This window comes from Lynx canadensis, chromosome D3 (genome assembly GCF_007474595.2).
Source record: "Lynx canadensis isolate LIC74 chromosome D3, mLynCan4.pri.v2, whole genome shotgun sequence".
NCBI classification, from domain to species: Eukaryota; Metazoa; Chordata; class Mammalia; order Carnivora; family Felidae; genus Lynx; species Lynx canadensis.
Genome location: NC_044314.2, coordinates 8,419,646 through 8,441,391, shown reverse-complemented (window position 1 = coordinate 8,441,391; position 21,746 = coordinate 8,419,646). Strand labels below are relative to the sequence as shown.

General features: G+C 42.4%; 1 protein-coding gene across 1 annotated transcript in view; it reads left to right on the top strand.

Annotated features, from left to right (window-relative positions):
- The first annotated feature begins 1,443 nt into the window (after positions 1 to 1,443).
- The window catches only part of DOK6 (docking protein 6), a 366,092-nt gene continuing 345,789 nt past the window's right edge, over positions 1,444 to 21,746 (top strand). The window contains exon 1 of the mRNA XM_030336976.1: positions 1,444 to 1,561. Coding sequence (XP_030192836.1) covers positions 1,496 to 1,561 — 66 coding nt within the window. The 5' untranslated portion in view covers positions 1,444 to 1,495. The remainder of the gene's footprint in view (positions 1,562 to 21,746) is intronic.

Genomic DNA, 21,746 nt, shown 5'->3' with positions numbered 1-21,746 from the left:
TTCCCGATAAGGCTAAGACATTTTTACTGAAAACATGGGAAAACACTGCTCGCTATGGGAAGTGGAAATAAACATACTCTTTTGAACTTTTATCGAATATAGACTATAAATGAAGGAGTCATTTATAAAATTTTCAATCCTATTACATTTTTTTTTTCTTAAAGAGAAATACCCTGAGCGACTAGGTACTAAATAGTCTTCCCTACAGCAAAAGCCCATACCTTGCCGCCAGCCAGAATGCAATACTGCTTATTTCTCCTTGCCTCGTATAAAAATGGATATAATTTTTAAATTAAAATTTCTTTACACCAGGGAGCAGCCTACTTTTAAACGCCAAGCGTTCCTACGTAAAGGGGAGAAAGTTCTCCACTGTTTTTGATGTTTGCAAGTTGAACATTTCGGGAAATCATTTGCATCCACCAGTAACAGTTATGGTCTCCATCTCCCCCGGAAGATGAAATGCCACGAGCCACTCTGAGTCGTAGTTAACTAACACGCGCGCATCCATCAGTCCACGCCGGTCCTGCCAAAGAGCCCGAGCCTCGCTGCCTCTTCGCGCGAGGACGTCGGCGAGGGGGCTGCCGCGCGTGATCTCGCTCCAGCCTCCCCAGCAGCAGAGGGATTAGACACATGCGCACGCTCGGTCTCTTTGTGTGCACCGGGCAGGGCTCGGCGTCGATTTACTCTTCCCAGTGGGGCAGAGACCTGGAACGCGAGCATGTGCTCGGGAACAAAACATGCACGTACACAAGGCCATCGAAATAAACCACTGCCTCCCGTTTGCCTTGCCCTCTTCGGGGGCGTCCCCACCGCCCTTTGCCCGAGTCCAGCTGGGGAGGGGGCGCGGAGAGCCCCGGAACGAGGAGCCGTGTCCTCAGGAATCCCGCACCCGGGAGAGCGACGCGGACTCGGGCAGAGGGGGCCGGGGGCGGGGAGCGCGACCCGGGGCGCGGGAGGCGGGAGGCGCTCCCCGCCGGAGCCGCCGGGGATGGAGCGCGTCCAGCGAGCGTCTCCGAGCGCAGCCACCCCGCGGGGCCCGGGTGGGGTGGGGTGGGGGGCGGGGAGGGAGCCCGGCCGCCCAGTCGGCGCGCCCCTCCCCCCGCGCCGGTGCGCTCCGGCCAGCTGTGCGCCGCCGAGCGAGGCGCCAGCCCGTGGGTGCTGCCGGGGGCGGCGGCGCGGAGGGGGCGCCCGCAGCTGGCGGCGGCGCGGGCCCGGCGCTCGGCTCGCGGCGGGGGGCGGAGGTGAGGACCGGAACGCGGAGGGCGGGCGCTGCTCGCGGCGCCGGGCCCGCGTTCCCCGTCCGCGGCCGCCCTGCCACCGGCCCGCGTCCCCGCCGGCGGGAGCTCGGGGGACCGGGCGGCGGCGCGGCTGTGGCGGCGGCTGGCTGGATGCGAGACCTGCGCGGACCGGGCGGCGGCGGCGGCGGCGGCGGCGGCTGGCGGCTCCCGACTCGGGGAAGCCGATCGCGGAGGGGACGAGCCCGATCGCGCTGGCCATGGCCTCCAACTTTAACGACATAGTCAAGCAGGGCTACGTGAAAATCCGCAGCAGGAAGCTGGGGGTGAGTGGCTCGCTCGGCTTTCTCCTTCCCCGGCTCGCGTTTGGCGCGGCCGGCTGTAGGGAGGGGGGCGGGGAGAGGTGACCCGCGCGGGGACAGGGGCGAAGAGGGACCCGGCCCTTTCGCGGACAGCCCGCTTGTTGCTCGGCCGGTGTGGGGGCCCGCACCTGCCTCGGGGGGCTCTGCACACCGGGCCGAGGGTTCCCGGAGCGCCCCGGTCCCCGTCCTCATGCGCGCGCGGCTGCTGGCTTGGACCAGACTGAGAAGTCATGTAGACGGAAGGGATGGTCAGGTTGGAAGACGAATGCGCCTCGGAGGGGGGTTTATGGACGGTGCAGCCCACAGTGCTCTGTTCTCCAAAGTGCGCCTTTCGGGGAGAATGGCTCGCTGTGCGGGAGCCGGACGGACGCTCCCGTGTGTGTATTTACAAGCCCCGTGTCCTAGTCCCCGCTTCCCCAGCCCCTTTCGAAATTCTCCTTTGATGCCCAAGCATTGCCGCGCGGCCCCGCCGGCGACTGCCAGCGAGTTTCGGGCTCCCTGAGCGGTTGCCCAGGGGCAGGCTCCCTGGCCGTGTGCGCGCCCGGACAGGTGTACCTGCGCCCGTGTGCGGGCAGGTGTGTGCTCACCGCCGCCGACACGGCAGGGTTCGCGACGGCAAAGTTTACGGAGACCTTGTCGTAGTTTTTCCGTGCAAGACGTTGTGCCTGACTTGGGAGAGAAACAGTGTAGACCCCCCCCCCCGCCCCGAGGGGTTCAGAAGTTCTCTAGTGACCAGACGAGGAGGTAGGAGGGACACGTGGATGGTCCCAGAAGACCTGGGTGTGGAGCCCCGAGGCCAGGAGGGGAGGAGCGGGCCTTTGGGCTTGGCGGGCGTGGGGGGACCGCGGGAACGACGCGCAGGGGGTCCCGGTGGTGGCCGTGGGGGAGCGCGCGATGGGCGCGCGAGAAGGGCCACCGAGAACGACCTTGGCGGGCCGGTCCAGAGCAGGAAGGGAAACCGGTGTGGGGGCGAAAGAGCCCCTTTCCCGGATTCCCTGGATGTTTCTCTACCTCGGTGTTCTCAAAGTTCCAGTTCTGCGAAGCTCCGGAATCCTGGGGCAAAGCGGCCTTGAACCAGAACATTCCCCGCGTTCCCTGCTGACTGGATGAGTCCTCCAACTTGGAGAGGGGAAGAGAGGAGGGAGAAATTCACTAATTCTCTCACTTAAAAAGGAAGAAAGAAAAATAATTCTAAGTATACCGTTAGAAAATTGAACGAAGAAAGGGCAGAACCCCCAAACCCCTAAAAGAGGACGCATCACTACGCACCCAGGAGTCGTTTTATCAGGAGTTGGTGGACGCAGGTGTGGGGGGGCACAGGGAAGGGAAAAGGGCACACTTGGGTTTTGGTGCTGCTTTCTGCTGGCTTTCTCGTTGGAGATGCAGACGGTGCCCCGAGGAGACGAGGGACCCATTCCCGAACTTGGGCAGATCCGTAGAAGTGGGGCGTACACGACAGGGCGACTACAAAGCGCCCACCCCCACCCCCACCCGGCGCAGCCGGGCGCTCCCGTGGCCTGCCGCGCGCCCTTCCGGGGCCAGAGCGCGCGCGCGCGGGGGGGTGCAGCCCCTCTGGTTGCAAGGGCCGCTCTCGGGTGGAGATTTAATTGCGCCTCGTTCCTTTCCCGGGAGATAGGAAGGACCCACGTGTAAAGCTGCAGTTGTCCAGGAGGCTGCCGGCTTCTCGCGGGCGGGACGCGCTGCAAGGCAAGCGAGAGCTGGAGGGGAGAACCATTTTAGGAACTTGACCTTTGAAGCCCTTTGCTCCCCCACGGGGTGCTTGCTCATCATTCTCGCGCCTTCCGTCTTCTTGGAATCTCAATTGTGTCTGACACCTCAGGCGTTATAAGCTAACGGATGATTCAGGTCCCCCGGGTAGATGTGTATCTCCTAACACAGAGTCACTGTGTACATGAGATGAGACTAAGAAATATAACCCTGAGGACCCCGGCCTTCGCGCTCTCGGCCCCGGGGGTCTGTAGGATTCCTCTCCCATTCCCAGCTTTCCAGGATTTGCTACGACAAAAACGGGATATGCAACCTAATTAAAATATAGGATCCAAGAAAAGAGCATTGACTGCTTCTTGGGGAACCATGCGTGTTAACAGCCTTTGAAACGTCCTTTTAAAACACCATTCCTCTTTAAGATGTGTGCAAATGTGTTTGCAATCCCATAGCATCCCTTTCCAGACTCACTGCTTGGAGATAAGCCTTTGTAAAAGACGCCCTTCAGAGAAAACAGTAAAAGCATGTTTATGTATAGGTTAATTGCTTTTGTCTTCCATTTCTACTTGAGAAATGTAAACTTCAGACTTTGGTGTTGAAACACTTTCGTTTTAATATTAAATCGAAACGCTAAACTAAACGAACCTTCACTATTTTGAAGAATATTATTTAAAAAACTATAGAGACTTTAAATTCAGAATATTCTAGTATTCAGAAGGGTGAATTCACGTGACAAACCTATAGATTCTGTGAAGCTTAGTAAGTTAAGTTTGTCTCATAAGATAGTAAAACTCTAAGCAAGTGTTGTGTGCCTTAAGCATAGCAATAGAATTTATCCAAACATTAAAATGTAATTTCCATAGTTAATAAGACATATTACTAATGTCATGGACTCAGAAGTATGGGCTTTTCCAAGTAAAATAATATTTTGAACTCAAATGATACGTCACGATTCTTTTTATGGTTTATGTTTGGAACTAAAATAAAAGGAATTCTGATGAAATATGCACAGATATTTGATTTATGAGGTACCGAACTCGTACTTGCAAAAACCAAATTTTATAATAATCTAAAGGGGAAAATAGACCCCTGGGCATGAGGCCAGTGGTATCCGAGATTATGACACAAAAGCATATTTTGAGATGAAATATTCTATTGGATTCTTTTCTCCTTACTAGTTAGTGTTCCCTATTGTGCTGAATGAGGGCAGAAAAGCACTAGTTGCCTTTTGGGCTAGGGGAAAACCAGGATCCAGGCCCTTCCAGATTGAAATGGTGAAAGGGCCCTTGCCTTGTGTCTTCCTACAGAATTTAGTGCTCCTAGTGGAGAATATTTCCTTACCCAGTTGTTTGAGTGAAGTAGTGAGTGTTGAACAATTTTTTGAATGTTTGCTTTGAAGTTTGTCTTGACTCATTAACCAGCTTATCTTCCATTCAGGAAAATAATTTTGAAAAAAAATAGTGTCATTGCCCCAAATTTTACTCTTGTCTTTTAAAATTATGTTTATTCAATCATTAAAATTTTAAAGGTATTAAATCATTAAACATAAAATGACATGACTCTTAGAGTCATGTCTTTATAGTCTATGTTAATTTTTCATTATGACATACCATAGTTTGTATGAATATATTATTTTCCTTTTGCATGATTTAAAAGCCCTTACTGTAGTTCAGTTTCTTTTGCCCTCTTCTGTGTTGCATAACTGGTATTATAATTCACAAGGTGCCATAGTGGTCAGTATTTTTTTTAATAAAAAGTTACTTAACAGGACTAATAACAATAAAACAAAGCAAAAGCATGTTGGCCAAAATTGTTTATCTCTTAGCCTTTATTAATTAAATGTTTCCTTGTGACCACTGAAAGATTAAATTTAGTCCGCAAGGCATATATTATAAAATATCCAACCTGTTCTTGGTTTGCAGATAAACTAAGAACTCGACCACTGAAATCATTAAAATAACTTTACACATGACGTGTGGACTCTATATTGTAGCTAAAGTAAATGCAGCCTTATAGAGGGACGTCATCATCACTATCATTAACATCGGTGTACAAATCTCGGCTGCCACAGTTTGACTAATTCTAGACTCAGCCCTCACATCATTGTTCTCAAGGAATTCTGTTCAAATACATCAGCGAGGCTATTCACAGGCACACTGTGCACAAATAAATAGTATTTTACACAAAATCGTTTTCTATTTCTTTCTCAAAGTCAGGTCAGGGATTTTGCTGTTTGTGTGGGTATCAAAGGAACATCTCGAAATACGGTTGGCGTTTGCACATTCAAAGTATAATCAAATAATTATGAAGCATCTATTGTGTATCAGATGGTGTGTGTGTGTGTGTGTGTGTGTGTGGGAGAGAGAGAGAGAGAGAGGGAGAGACGGAGGGAGAGAGAGAGAGGGGGAGAGAGAGAGAGACTGTTCCAGAGTCATGTTGTATTAAGTCAGGGTTATTAGCAAGAAATACCTCCTACATCACTACTACTCATAGTACGTTAGTCCAGTAAGAGTCACTTTACCCCAACCTGGATATAAGGGAAGCAGAGAAAGTCAGAGCAACACATTTGGAGTATGTGATGAGCCCCAACGTTATGAGCTGAACATCTATTCAGGATTTTCTCTTTTGCATAGTCTCCCTTTGTTTCAAGAACTTACTGTGGATTCATCCACATCTTGCTTTCTCTACCACTTTGATTCAAACCTTGAGATGCTACCATCCCTGGCTTGATGATTATTGAGCTTCCTGTAAGTTCTTTGGGTTTTCTTGTTCTTCCACAAACAGCTTTCTTCTGATGATGGAAGAGAGTTGTTTTTCATGAGAGACGTTTATGAGAATTTACCCCTTTGTAGAAGTTTATTTATTAATATAAATGGGAGTTTTCATGTGTGCATTTGCATTATTTTGGTTGACTAGAGCAATTAAAAATGTCTCTGGTTTCCCAAATATCTAGAAAGTATTTTATGAAGAGTGATTTTATTTTATATGACATACATTACCAGTTTTCCAAGAATAAGATGCAATAAATACATTTAAGATAAAATTTATAAATAACTTAATCACTTTGACCATTCAGAAGTTAAAAGAACTTTCAGGGTCGTTACTTCAGATATGAATTCTCCATCCATGGCTTTAAGACATGGAAGTTGCTTTCAGTGTATTTAAATCTTTACTCATTCTGGAATATTGCGTATCCTGGACATTGCTTTCTGGAAAGGACCCATTGTATCCATGGTTATTTATCATTTATCTCTTTCTCATAAAATATGGATTTAGAATACATGAAAATTCTAATTATTTTAGCGGTTTTTATTTTAGGTTTTCATTCATGGTGACTATCATGTATATATTTAACACTATGTATACGTTCCACTTAATTTCTGTATCTATATCTGTCTCTATCTCTATCGACTTATCTACCTATCTCTACAAGAATTACTGGTTCTTACAATTTTAGAGTTGAAAAACATCTTGTATACCTTCTATAGAATCCCTGTATATTAATTTGTTTGCAATTATATGTACGTATGGCATTTCTGGTATTTTCAGAAATTAGTGAGATTTTTGTCTTTTTAAAAAATCCCTACGCATGCATATGGGCATGCCTGATGTTCTTTGATTTTCAAAACTTAAAGCCAAAAACAAGGAAAATAAAAATAAGCCTACCTGTAAACACCAAGCCCAGACGTTTTGCTAGATATTGATATTAAATGATTATGTCTGTGTGCTACCTGGGGCCAGCTGTTAAATCAGGAGTGAGATATAAATGTTCACATCTCAGTTTTTATCTTAATATATTTACACATGACTGCTGGCAAGGTGAATCTTAAAAGATGGCATTTCCTCAGATAACAAAGATTATACTCAGTGCTTAGGGAAATCTTGCAAATTTACTGAAATAAATTGTGAGTAGAGTAATTATGCAGTGGTAAAATATCTTTGTAAGAATTTACAAAATTGCCAGCTTCCTTAAATGTCTTTCAAAAGTGCTCAGTAATGGTTGATATCTAGGATCAGTCTAAAATACACACACACACACACACACACACACACACACAGTTTAATTTGAAGCCTATGTATTTGAAATAGGTGTGATCCATTTTTGTTGTTTGAAGTATTTTTGTTGTAATGTGTTGTTCTATTTGGATTGTAACAACCCATGTGAATGATATTGGGTAGGACTATTAAGTATTCATGACTCTGTTTCTGTTGACACCCACTTCATTTTAGAAACTACACAGGTCAAAAGTGAGCAGTACAAACAAAAATTACCTATTTTCCTACCATCTACTGATCTTCTCTAGATGTTGTGAATTTTGAAGTTTTAGTTTTAAGGAAGAAATAATTTCCATCAAATGGAACAAACTAATTAAAAGAGAGAATACTATAATTTCTTTACCTCAGTTTTACTGATTTTGTCTTAACTTTCGTCACGGTATTTTCTTTTTCTTTAAGCTCTGGTAGCATTGTCCAAAGAGTTCAAGAATGTAGGTAAAGGACATTTTCTTGAACTTTCTGCATAAATCTTCATTAGTTTTAAGATAGAGAGCAGTATTATCCTTTGAGTACCTCATTTTTATATTGCAACACTATCCCTCAGTGAGAGTATTACACCTGTCAGTCCAATTGAATGGAACAAGGCATGGTATTTTGTTATTAGTGGAGAACAGAAACTCATTTAATAAAGAAATGTTTTCATGTTGTTTGAAATAAATGGTGGTTGTAATATTTGAACATGTGCAAAGTATTTCTCCTGTTACTGTACTAAATTCATTATAAAAAGCTTGGCTAATATTTTGGCTTAACAGTAAAATGACTGAGAGGTCAGACACTTTGAGCTTTGATTTGAAGCTTCGTAAAAGTAATGTGATCATTTTGCCTCGTGGGGTACCATGTATTTTACAGCTCCTAAAGAATTTTCACATATATTGTCTTATGTAATTTTCCCAACATGCTTTTTGAAAGTATATTTGATGTTACCCTCATTTAATTTTACCTTTTGTACATAAACTCAGATCCAGAAAAAGTAAAGTGAATCAGCCAGAGCGACAGAGACACAGATTGGGTTTGTGTGGGACTGTATATACTCAAATCTAGGTATGGTAACTTCAGGTTCAGTGTCGCATCTACAAGGCAACAGCTTCCACTTTGCAATATACATAGGTAGCAACCCATCTATTCGCGTTATTCAAAGTAAGTGTTTTCTCAGGTGGTTACATAGTGTAAAGCTAATGCTATCATTCACTTGACTCAACTTTAAGTTATTGACGTTGCGGATAAAAGTGCTGCTGGCAGGTGGGAGGTGGAGGAACCGGCAGAAGGCAGAAGGTGGTCAAAGATACTTCCCTTGTAAGATCAGTAAGTTCTGGAGATGGAATGCACAGCACGGTGACTGTCGCTAACAGTGCTGTATAGTGTATCTTAAAGTTGCTAGGACAGTAGACCTCCAAAGTTCTCATCGTAAGAAAACAAAATCATACCTGGATGAGGTGATGGATGTTAAATAACCTCAGTGTGCTAATCACGTCACAATGCGTACGTAGATCAGATCATAAAGGTGTACATCTTCAACTTCTGCCACGTAATATATCAATTGTATCTCAGTAAAACGGAAAAAACAAGTGCTATTTAGGAAGAGAATTGATACCACAATACGGACATAATACGCAGGTATTTTTCCAGACCACTTTAAATGGACATGATTTCATTTTCATTATACCATCTAAAAACCGGCTAACTTCTTGTAGGAGTGGAGAACAGGCTCCAAAATGCAGCTGATCGTGTCTATGTAGAATTTAAAATATTTAAAAATGTTGAAATCTCTTTATTTTAGCATTACTATTATTTATGAGAGATGATCTTTTATTAAAACAGTTACATAGGGGGCGCCTGGGTGGCTCAGTCAGTTAAGCGACTGACTCTTGATTTCGGCTCAGGTCATGATCTTCTGGTTCATGAGTTCAAGCCCCTTCATTGGGCTCTGCACGTACAGTGCGGAGCCCGCTTGGGATTCTCTCTCCCCCTCTCCCTCTCTGTTTCTCCCCACTTGTGCTCTTTCTCTCTCTCAAAATAAATAAATAAACTTAAAAATTAAAAAAAAAAGTTATATGAAAGATCACGTTTAAATTAACTTAATGCAAAAGAGTTCATCTAAAAAAAACATAATTTAAAAATCATACGTTTCTCCTGGGACCTGGCAAATCAAAACATGGTGTGTAGTGAGGTGGTCATGCAGCAAAGAACGTGACCGTGTTGCCCAAATCCCTGCACGTCGGGCAGGACGGAATCCACCCTGACAGCCGTGACCTCCTGCCAGGCCTCACAGTTTCTTGTGTTGCTTGCTACTTTTAAGAAAAAGGAATTGAAATATATATACTCGTGTAGATTTTTTGGATACATTTTTAAGTTCATTTATTTATTTGGAGAGAGAGAGAGAGAGAGAGAGAGAGAGAGAGAGAGAGAGAGAGAGAAAACGAGGGGGGGAGGGGCAAAGAGGGGGGCGGTCGGAGGATCCCAAGCAGGCTCTATGCTGACAGCAGATAGCTTGATGAGGGGCTCAGACTCACCAACCGTAAGATCATGACCTGAGCCGAAGCTGGACACTTAACCGACTGAGCCACCCAGGCATCTCTGTGTAGATTTTTATAGAAGGTATCGTACATGTATAAACATGTACAATCATTTTTCTCTTCACGATTTGTTTCTTCGTAAATATGCAGTTGGTTTTCTCTGACCATTCACTAGCCTTTAAAATATGTATGTACATATGTACGTTCATGTATGTGTATACATACGTATGTGTCATAAATACATATATGTGTGTTATATATTAAATATAATATGTATATACAGTATTTCCAAATGACATGTTAGTACTCATATTTAAAAAAAAAGTAATTCTCAATCATGACTGCATGTTGAAGTTACCTACAGAGCCCAGATTTTTCCTCATTGATTTGGTCTGGCTGGGTTTTGAACGTGGATATGCTTTTGGAGTTCCCCAGGGGTTTCTGATCTGGTGCTAGGGTTGATAATCATTGCCTGACGGTGAGGATTTGGGGGTAAATAAGGGAAATGTGAGACGTATTAGATGACTATAAACTAACAAAAACACCGTTATTAGTGCTTGAGACTTACACATTGTCATTTCCGAAATATATAGTTATCCAATAAATCAGTCACATAATGCTGGGCATTCTATAAGGCTTTATGATGTGAATACAAAAATGATAAAGTAGAAATTTCTTTGAGGGACAGAAATTTACTTCTTTTTTTAAATTTTTTTTAATGTTTATTCATTTTTGAGAGACAGAGAGAGACAGAGCATGAGCAGGGAAGGGGCAGAGAGAGAGGGAGACACTGAATCTGAAGCAGGATCTAGGCTCTGAGCTATCAGCACAGAGCCCGACGTGGGGCTTGAACTCACGAACTGTGAGATCATGACCTGAGCCGAAGTCGGGCACTCAACCAACTGAGCCACCCAGACGCCCCAACAGAAATTTACTTCTCAATGTGGTGGACATAACTTAAATTTTTCTTTTTCTTTTCTTTTCTTTTCTTTTCTTTTCTTTTCTTTTCTTTTCTTTTCTTTTCTTTTCTTTTCTTTTCTTTTCTTCTCTTCTCTTCTCTTCTCTTCTCTTTTCTTTTTTTTTTTCTTTTTCTTTTCTTCTTTCCTTCTTCTCCTTTCCCTCCCTTTCTTTCTTTCCTTTCCCTTCCCTCCCCTCCCTCCTCCTCCCCTCCCCTCCTCCCCTCCCTCCCCTCCCCTCCCTTTTTCTCTTTCCTTTCTTTTCTTTTCTTTTCTCTTATTGAGAGAGAGTGCATGTACAAGTTAGTGGGAAGGGGCAGAAAGAGACAGGGAGGGACAGAAAATCTCAAGCAGGCTCCATGCTCAGTGCAGAACCCAACACGGGACTTGATCCCAGGACCCTGGAATCACGACCTGAGCCAAAATCAAGTCAGACGCTCAACCGACTGAGCCACCTAGGCGCCCCATAACTTAAAATTTTCTAAAGACTCTGAATCATTCTTTCTGTGAGCCATCTTGATGTACGGCTGACACTGCAATATGGTTACTCACAAAAGACATCCTTCTTTTACTTTGTGTGTTCTAATGTAAGTGATTACAATACCATGGCTGTTTAAAACTCAGTAACTTCTGATGATGCTCTATTGGAGAGTCAATGCTTCAGACTTTATTAAGGACAAGCACCTGTAAGAGTGTCTGGGTGGCTCAGTCAGTTAAGCATCTGACTTTGGCTCAGGTCATGATCTCACAGTTCGTGGGTTCGAGCCCTGTGTCGGGCTGTGTGCTGACAGCTGGGAGCCTGGACCCTGCTTCAGATTCGTCCTCTCTCTCTCTGTCCTTCCCCTGCTCATGCTCTGTCTGTCTGTCTCTCTCAAAACTAAATAAACATTTTTTTTTAAAAAAAGGAAGAAGAAAAAAAAAAACCTTGAGGCTTTTGTTTTTTGTTTTTGCTCATAGGTCTGGGTTTATGGCTTTGCAAGGTAGTTAACTGCAGTGTCACAACTCATTCTTGGTATCTCAGAGGTTTCTTTTGTTGTTGCCTTTGTTGTTTGGTTTCCTATTTGAAGAGACAGAGCATAAATGGATGGGTGGAGAGAGAGAATTGAGACAATATATGGCAAATACCTAGTGAGTACACATAGACAGTATGTGCTTTGTGGTTTATAGAGAAAGTAACACCAAGCTGAGAAATCATGTATAGAGAAGGCTTTGTGAGTTCCATGCAGAAGAAATAGCATACCTAAATGGTAACATGTGTCTGGATGGGTGAGGAACATTGAGTAAAGGCCCAGAATAAAGGGCTTACAATGTTCTAAGAACCCAAGAAGTCACCGATGTATTTTATAGGAAAGGTTAATGTTCATTCTCAATTTAGCAACATCCCTGAATCTTGAATGTATAGAAGGCATTGTGGTAAAGTAGTATTTGGTCAAGGAGAGCAACGAGGGGTGAAGTTTAGTATACTAGAAAAGCATGTTTTACTTCTAGTGGCTAGCCATGATTGAGAATCACTGACATGGGAGTATTTTTTTTCTAGCACCGAGAAGAAATAAGTCTTCTACCTGTCACTGTTTGCTTTGAAAAGTTGGCTGTCGTATTGTCACCTTTTGAAAATGATTAGACTTTCCCCCTCTGCCTGCATTTAATACCCTCATTTTCTGGTTTTCAGAAATATTGCTGTGCTGGGTATAAATGTAGCTTTAATTCTATTTATTATTCCTGGGTTTATAATGCTTCTGGATTTTATGACTTGATATATTTCTTCTGTTCTGAAAAGTTCTTTGCTGTTTCCCCTTCTGTCCTATCAATTCTGTCCACTCTTTTCTCTTCTTCCTGACTCATGTACTAAATCATTTATACCATATTTTCTGTACTTCTGTGCCTTTTTCTATTTCATTTTTTTTGGTCACTCAAAGCTTCAGTTTGGATATTTTCTTACACATTTTCTAGTTCACTAATTTTCTATTCAACTATGAATAATCTACTGTTGAATTTATTCATTGTATTCAATTTAAGTTATTTCTTTCAGGGATACAATTTTCATTCGATCCTGTTTTTTAGAATTTCTGACAGAAATAAATTCTCAGTTTTGTCTTTGGTGGGCTTCAATACCTTCAAATAGATGACTTTTGTGTTTTCCCAGCTTTCCTAATTGTCAGCAAGTAGGCTGGCCTGAGTTACCCAGGATGCCACTAACAGAAATGGGAAATTCTCAGCTGGTTGAATTTGGTAGAGATTTCTGCGTGGGGAAACAGGGGCTTTGTGGTCCTCCAGAACTGTGCTGAGAGCCAAGAAAGTTGGCTTTAGCTCTTCCTTAGCAGCGAGACTCTGTGGTAATTTTGTCTTCAGATATTTTTAGCTGGGTTATCCGTCTTTGTAGGAGAACTAGGGTTTGTGATAGTGAAATTGAAGAAAAAAAAAAGACCAAGCCGTTTGGGTGATAGGACTAAACACAACTGTTGCAAGTAGTGTTTATGTGTGACCTGTCTGTGCATAAAAATGGCCGGGGGGGACATGAGGCAAAAAGCAGTTAAAAGCCTGCTCTAGCATTCGACTTCATGAACAAGGCCGAACTGTTCTGCCCCTTTCACAATGGTTCTTAACACTGGACATACATTACAATCACAGGAAATGGTTTTTGAGTTTTGGTGTGTGTGTGTGTGTGTGTGTGTGTGTGTGTGTAAATAACAATGACAAGTTCTGCTTCCAGAGATTTCTTACTTAGTGGGTCTCTGGGCAATAGAATTGTTTGTTCATTTGTGTTTGTTTGGTTTTGTATCAGTCTACCCAAGTTGACCCTCTTCACCAGAAAAGAATTCAAAACAAGTTGTTTATCACTATATATTACCACAAAACCCTACTGAACTAGGATAATTAGGTGTAGTATGCCTTCATAAGTAGTTAAACAAATTAACAGTATGAATCAGGTATTCATCATTTGGTTTCTCACCCAGCATTTCCATCTTTTTCAAAATATTTGGATAGCACCCCATCATCAATATTATAGATATAATCAATATTATAGCTATTGAAGATAGCAAATAAACCTCACATTATTAGAAGATGAAATGCCAAAAATATTCTTTCCTCATATCTTCTGCTGCCAGGACATGAGAAACGAGCTAGGTGTTACCAATTACATGACCAGACTTTGAGTCAGCGATAAAAGAAGGCAGCCCAGGATAGAGATCTTCACGGGGGACAACAGAGTAATTGTTTCTACTGCACTGATTTATTGATGCAAAAGTATAAGCATTGTGCATGGTTGTACCTACTGTCCAAAGGCAATAGCCTCATCAAGAAACTTAAAGATTTAAGAGATCACTTATGGTTGTTGCAGCTTGAACCTGGTTCTCCAGTCCTCTATTCCTAATTTGAAGTAACGAAAAATTTAATAAATTTCCTTCTAAGTGAATCAGCCAGTGTCAACTTCTATTACAACTAATAGCAACTAATACCTCTGACAGATAAAATGGCATTATTGGAAGTGACCCAATTAAATTTTAGAATGCACTAAAATAATTAATTTTTAAAGTAATGAATATTAAATGGCTTTCCTTAATAATATGGAGATATGAGAATTCATTTTATACTGTAGTCACTCCTAGTTTGGACATTTAGCGCACCATTAGTGAATTATTCTGTTCTCACCCATGGACAAGTGTAGGAGCTTTGATGAAAGCATACATTCAGAGCATATGATTAAGAGAACTCTTTTTTTACAAAAGAGACCCACACAAATATACCCAATGAATCTTTGACAGAGGTACAAAAGCAAATCAGTGAAGGAAGGATTATACCTTTTCAATAAATGTTGCTGGAGCACTTAGACAACCCGAGGCAAAGTAAATGAATCTCAGCATAAACCTCACAATAGATCCTTGTAACTCAAAATAGATCCTGGACTTAAATGTGAGAAGTAAAACAATAAAATTGTGACAAGACATATAAGAAAATCTCTGGAAACCGGGCCTAGGCAGAGTTCTTAGATTTGAGATCAAAAAGCATAAACCATAAAAGGAAAAATTGATCAGTTGACCTCATCAAAATTAAAAGTGTTTGCTCTCTGTAAGAGCCTGCTAAGAGGATGGAAAAGAAATGCTATAGACTGGGAGAAAATATTTACAAATTACATAACTCTAACAAAGAACTAGTATAAAAACAACTCTTAAAACTCTATGGTAGGGTTTAAAAAACGACGATTCAATCAGAAAATGGGCAAAAGACATGAACTGACACTTCACAAAAGTTGCCATGCAAATGGCAAATAAACACGTGAACAGATGTTCAGTATTATCAGCCATTAGGGGGATGCAGATTAAAACCACCACAAGCTATCAGTACACACACACTGGAAAGGTGAAAATCGCCCCAAATGCTGGCAAGAAGGCAGAAAAACTGCATCGCTCATACATTGCTGCTGGGAATGTGAAGAGACGGTTAAGATACTCTTGAAAACAATTTGGCAGTTCTTTGTTTTTGTAATGTTTATTTATTTATTAAATTTTTTTTTTATTATTTTTTGAGAGAGACAGAGAGACAGAGTGTGGGCAGGGGAGGGGCATAGAGAGAGAGGGAGACCCAGAATCTGAAGCAGGCTCCAGCCTCCTAGCTGTCAGTGCGGAGCCTGACGCGGGGCTCGAACTCACAGACTGTGAGATCATGACCTGAGCCGAAGTCGAGCGCTTAACCGATTGAGCCACCCAGGCGCCCCATTTATTCATTTATTTTTGAGAGAGAGAGAGAGAAAGAGAGCGAGCACAAGTGGGGGAGGGGTAGAGAGAACAGAAGGTTAACTTGGCAGTTTCATAAACAAACCAATTATACAACTGCCATACAACCCATCAGTCTTAGACATTTGTCCCAGAGGAATGAAAACTTTCTGTTCCCACACAAACCTCTACACAAATGTTCTTAGCAGCTTTATTTGAAACACCCCCAGACTGAAAACAAACCAGATGTCCATCATTGGGTGAATGGTTAAGTCAACTAAAGCGCGTGTGTATCTTGTAAATACTTGTAAAACACTATAAAAACTATAAAAACACATCCATGCCAATGCCTGTTATCTTGTCTTATTGAGGACAGCCATTGAACAAGTATAAAGTGTGAGGGGATATCTCATGGCGTTTCCCTGGTTATGATGTGGAAGACTGGCCATTTGTATGTCTTGTTTGCAAAACTGCCTACGTTCTCTGCCCAGTTTTTTAATTGTGCTGTTAGGTGTTTTGCTATTGTACGAGTTCTTTGTGTATTTTGGATATTAACCCCTTGTCAGATCTATGTTTCGCAGATATTTTCTCCAGTTCCACAGGTTGCCTTTTCATTTTGTTTGATGGTTTCTTTTGCTGTGCAGCTTTTGTTTGACGTAGTCCTCCTCTCTCTTTGAATCGTGAAGAACATAAATGTTGGTAATTTTGCAGTTGCGATTTAGTGTTCTCTGTGAAATGAGGTTTATATAAGCTACATTTACCCACAGGACACCTTAATTACTAGGAGCCAAGTGGCTTGAACACTCCATTGACTTCAGAAACAAACAACAGTGCAAAAACTTCTCTGCCTTTGATTTTGAGCTCCAAATAAGCCACCTTGTCCAAATTTTAAAAAAACATCATTACTTAGAAGAGATAACATTCAGCAGTATTTCAGCGAAATTTCATTTTGTGTCTTCAGAAAAAGAATCACCTGGCTACCTTCCCATCTGAAAAATGTCATTAGCCATTTTCATGCTGCAGGTGATACCAACTTGCAGCTCCTTTTGAAATGATAATAAAACTGTCCAGAATACAAAGTAAATAACGTTCCAAATGAAGCATCTAAGGAGAAGTTTCAGATACCATGCTCTCTGCTGATAGGTTAATTTCAATACCTGAATAGAACGTGAAGGGGGGGAAGCAGTAAAATGACTGAACAACAACAACAACAAAAAGGTAAGCGTAGCCACACCTGAAGCAGTTGGAGATCCATGAGTCATCTAGGATTCAGAGTCACTGGTGAAAGAAATAATTGTTTTGCTTTACAGTTTGAACCTGTAACATATTTGGTACATGGTTTCAATTCAAAATACCAAGCATATATTTGAAAATAAGATGTATTAACTAAGGAGATAGTAACATGAAATCTATCCAGGGTGAAGTGGTAAAAAGAACTGACACATGGGTATGTGCCACACACAGGGGATGCAGTGATAAGTAAAATGCTGTGCCAGCCTAGTCTAGCCTGGCAAGAAAGGGGGCAGACAGTAAGTCTTTGCTAAATGGTTAGATAAGTTCACATTCCAAACTGTGCTACCCTAGTAATGATTGTGACGTTGAGGAATACTGTCCCGTCCTGGGCACTCCGTAATCTATCCCTTTGTAATTAGCCATAGCAGCCAATTGAATTTCAAGACGAAAGCTGTACTTGGAAATGTATCACCTAGGAAACGTCTTCTATACCCCACCTAAAATATGTGATTCAGTGCTTCGTTTTTACAAAGTACGTTTTTTAACTTCACTGAAAAATATTTTCTGAACATTCTTTGAGGGAGCACTGAAATTTAAGTTTCCTCCTAAGCAAGAATCCATATAACAACAACAAAAACCCCAAAGTGCGTGAGTTTTTTTGGAAGAAATAAGGTTTGGTTTAAAGGTTACCTAAATTTTAGGGGCGCCTGGGTGGCTTAGTCGGTTGAGCGTCCGACTTCGGCTTAGCTCATGATCTCGAGGTCTGTGAGTTCAAGCCCCGCGTCAGGCTCTGTGCTGACAGCTCAGAGCCTGGAGCCTGTTTCAGATTCCGTGTCTCCCTCTCTCTCTCTGCCCCTCCCCCACTCATGCTCTGTCTCTCTCTCTCTGACTCCTTCAAAAATAAATAAACATTAAAAAAATTTTTAAGTTTACCTAAATTTTAGAACATAAGGCTCTGCAACATTGTCTTTGAATGTATTTCTTATATTGTGATGTTTCATTTCAGATGCTATTTTGACTATTTTTTATGTATGTATTTATTTATTTTTAAAGTTTATTTATTTATTTTGAGACAGAGAGAGAGAGAAAGAGTGCGAGCAGGAGAGGGGCAGAGAGAGAGGGAGACAGAATCCCAAGCAGGCTGTGCACCGTCAGCACAGAGCCCCCTGTGGGGCTCGAACCCACGAACTGCTGAGATCATGCCCTGAGCCAACATTAAGACTCTGGTGCTTAACTGACTGAGCCACCCGGGCTCCCCAGTACATACTTATTTTTAATATTGATTGTGTAATTTCAGATAGTACAGAATTAGAACCTGTGGCAACTGTCCTACAGTTTCCATGAAGAATCATGCCAACGACTTGTGTTTTTATAGTATTTTACGGTGTAAAGCCTGCTTTTACATGTAACTCTCCATTCAAAGAGCATAATACTTGGTGTGCAGGTCCAATATCATCTTCATTTTTGATAGGAAGGCTGTGATTTTAAGGGACGTGTGATAACACACCCTGAGTCTGAAGACTGTTCTTTTACCCAGATATCTAGTGCCTTCTCTGAATACCTGTTCTAATCACTGCACGCATTTTGATGACAGTGTATTCCTCTGATACGGCACCCTTGACTAGGACATAGTATTCTTTTTCTTAATAACCTATAATAATTATGAAGCTCCTATTCCCCCCAATATATTTGGAGCCATTTAATATCTCTGTTCCGGTGCTTAGTTTCTGCTGAGTGTCTCAATTCCTAATCTCAGAGGTAATGCATGAATGGTCCCTCAGATCTCTTTATCACTTTCCCTGTGATGTGTGCAATCTGCCAGCCTTGAAATCCTAAGATATATGCATCGCTTTAAATGCTTTTGAGAACTAAGAACTTTTCTCACTTGTCTTTATTTTTTCACATGTAAAACCATTATAAAAGTAGTCTTATATGCAAAAGTATAATTCTGAAATGGGTTTTCTTCCGTCTCATTGATGTTGAGTTTTATGACGTGATTTTATGGCCCACAGGGAGCTGATGGATCCCCACTTCTACCAACAATTACATTATTTTTGTCTCAGAAACAACTCTCCACAGACCTTGTTTAGTATTTCGGATGATTAACGTGCTCTAAGTCTCACCTCAAAGGTTCCAACCTCTGAGCATCAGCATAGTTTAGTGGAGAGAATGACCTTTGGTTGAATGTGTTGACTTTCCAGCCCTGCACCTCATCTGTAAATTGACTGTCGAATGCCAAAAGGCTATCCTGTAGGATTATTGTAAACTGTGTGAGTGAAGTGAAAAATGCCACATGCCTGGCATATGTCAGGCCCATACTCTTTTACTTATTGGCTTTGGCATTTCTTTTTCTTTTTTTTTTACTACTGGACAATGGGATTTGGTGGAAGGTCTTTTTTTTTAAATATAATTTACTGTCAAGTTGGCTAACATAGAGTGTATACAGTGTGCCCTTGGTTTTGGGAATAGATTCCTGTGAATCATCGCTCACCCAGTGAGCTCATCCCAACAAGTGCCCTCCTCAGTGCCCATCACCCATTTTTCCCACCACCCCCCCATCAGCCTTCAGGTTGTTCTGTGTATTTAAGAGTCTGTTATGGGTTTGCCTCACTCTCTGTTTGAAACTACTTTTTCCCTATCCCTTCCCGCATGGTCTTCTGTTAAGTTTCTCAAGCTCCACATAGGAGTGAAAACATATGATATCTAACTTTCTCTGACTTATTCTTTTTTTTAATGTTTATTTATTTTTGAGAGAGAGAGAAAAAGAGAGAGAGAGAGAGCACAAGTAGGGGAGGAGCAGAGAGAGAGGAAGACAGAATCTGAAGCCGGCTCCAGGCTCTGAGCTGTCCGCACAGAGCCCGACACGGGGCTCAAACTCACGGACCGTGAGATCATGACCTGAGCCGAAGTCGGCCGCTCAACCGACTGAGCCACCCAGGTGCCCCGGGATTGGCATTTGTAAACAGCAAGCACTGATTTGACTTGCCACGATGAAGGAGCATCATCATTTTGGAGTATTTTATATTTAATGTGACCTCTTTGGGGCACTTGTCTGCCTTGAGCAAAGCACTTTGCTGGATTTTCTGTTCGATACACAGTGAGACTGCATGGTAGCACTTTCATCAGAACCGTTACCTGATGAAAGCTACTGTGGACATACTCGCCTGCCCAATGGCACCCATGGACCCGTGTCAGGAAGGCATGGGGATCCAGGGCAGAGGTTGCCAGGTGATCCCATCTTGGCCAACCTGCGTTCTGCTTGCCCTGCATTCTCAGCTCCGGTGCTCGGCCTCCTGGCCTTTGTCATCTAGCTCTCCTCTGTCTTTGAAAACCTTTTTCAAATGGTAGTTCGATTTGTGTCAACCACCAGAAGTACAGATGGGGAGCTCTCTACCTTCTAGACCTTTCGTTATAGATATATTTTAGCAATTGCCAGTCCTGCTGCACATCCTCTGCTTCTGATGCCTGCTGTCCTGTCGTCTCGGAAGGCAGGGGACCCCCGTGATGGTGCCTCCCCCTGTCTTTCCCGCGAAGTCTTTCCCTGGCTTCCCCTCCACCTCATGCCCTCCCAGTGCCCGCCACTGCAAAAATTCTCTCGATGGTCTGTTTTTAAAAGCTATCCTCGTTCCCTTAGAATCCTTAGTTAGTCCTGAGCCCTATAGTTTTATCCCAACTTTTCACAAGGCTTATCTATGGTTGGAATTCGGCATCTGTAACCTTAAGCTGAAGTGTTGGTAAGACTTTCCAACCGTTCCTTTTCCTGCCTGCTCAATTATCCTTGTACTCCTGCCAGATTGATTTTCTAAATTTCAGTTTGAAACCTCTAATTCCCCTTCTTAAATTTTCCCATAGTCTCTCATTACCTAGAGTAATAATTAAACTTGTAATTCAAAGCTATCCATAATACTTATCATTGTTTCATTGTGTTTTTTTTTATTATGTAATATTCCAAGCACCCTGGAGATTATGTAGAATCATATTACAAACCACTGTATATGAGCTACCCATATTTTACCAATGTCATGATAGTACTTTTCTTTCTGCTTTAAATTTTCTAAGATAGAAAAACACGGAGCAGCGAAGACATATTTGAACCTCTGGACATGAGGACACTCAGCCGTTGTGTTCGGTATTTAACGGTTACTACATAGATCTAGTTTGTTCATTTCAGTGCTTGTGTTGTCTGTTGGGTGGGTAAGATACCCTTCCTCCGTTAATGGACATCCGTGAGGTTTTTCTGGTTTTGATGTTATAGACCACGCTTTAGCAAACAAGTTCGTGTAATTCTCCCTGACCTCATGTATCCAAATTTCTCTAGGGCACGTGGATACAAGTGGAGTTGCTGGTTTTTCACATGTACATCTTCTCTTTACCAGCTGTTTTCCGATTGCCAACAAGCAGTTGTTTCAACTTAAAAGCCCAGAACCAATGACCTAAAAGAACTTCTTTTATGACATCCTCAGCAGCAATTGATACTGCTATATTTATTTAAATTATAAACTACTTCAAGCACACAGAGAACATGAAACTTTCTTTGAAAAGCACATTCTGCTCTATTTTCTTCAGATTTTTAGAAAAGAAATAAAATGGATAAAGTGAAGCTTTTGTGTCTCCCAATGCGCTAACTTCAAAAGTTCACTCATCCTTGTAATTCTATGCATAGTTTTTCTGCATTTATTACCTCTTTATATTTATTTACATAATGTTGACTGTTGCTTTGCCTTTACCGTTTTGCTTAGTTTCAGCTTTAAAGAATTAGAGTCGTATACTTTGCGACTTCCTGAAACGTGGTTGTTTTTGCTCAAGCTGATGTTTTTGAGGTTGAAGCATTTTGGTGCAGTTCCAGTGGGTCCGTTTTACTTCTGTGTACCGTTGCTTTGTAGAAATACTCCACAATTTGCATCTCCTAGTACAATGTGCAAGCGATTTCTTAGTCTGTCGGTTGGATGGTTTA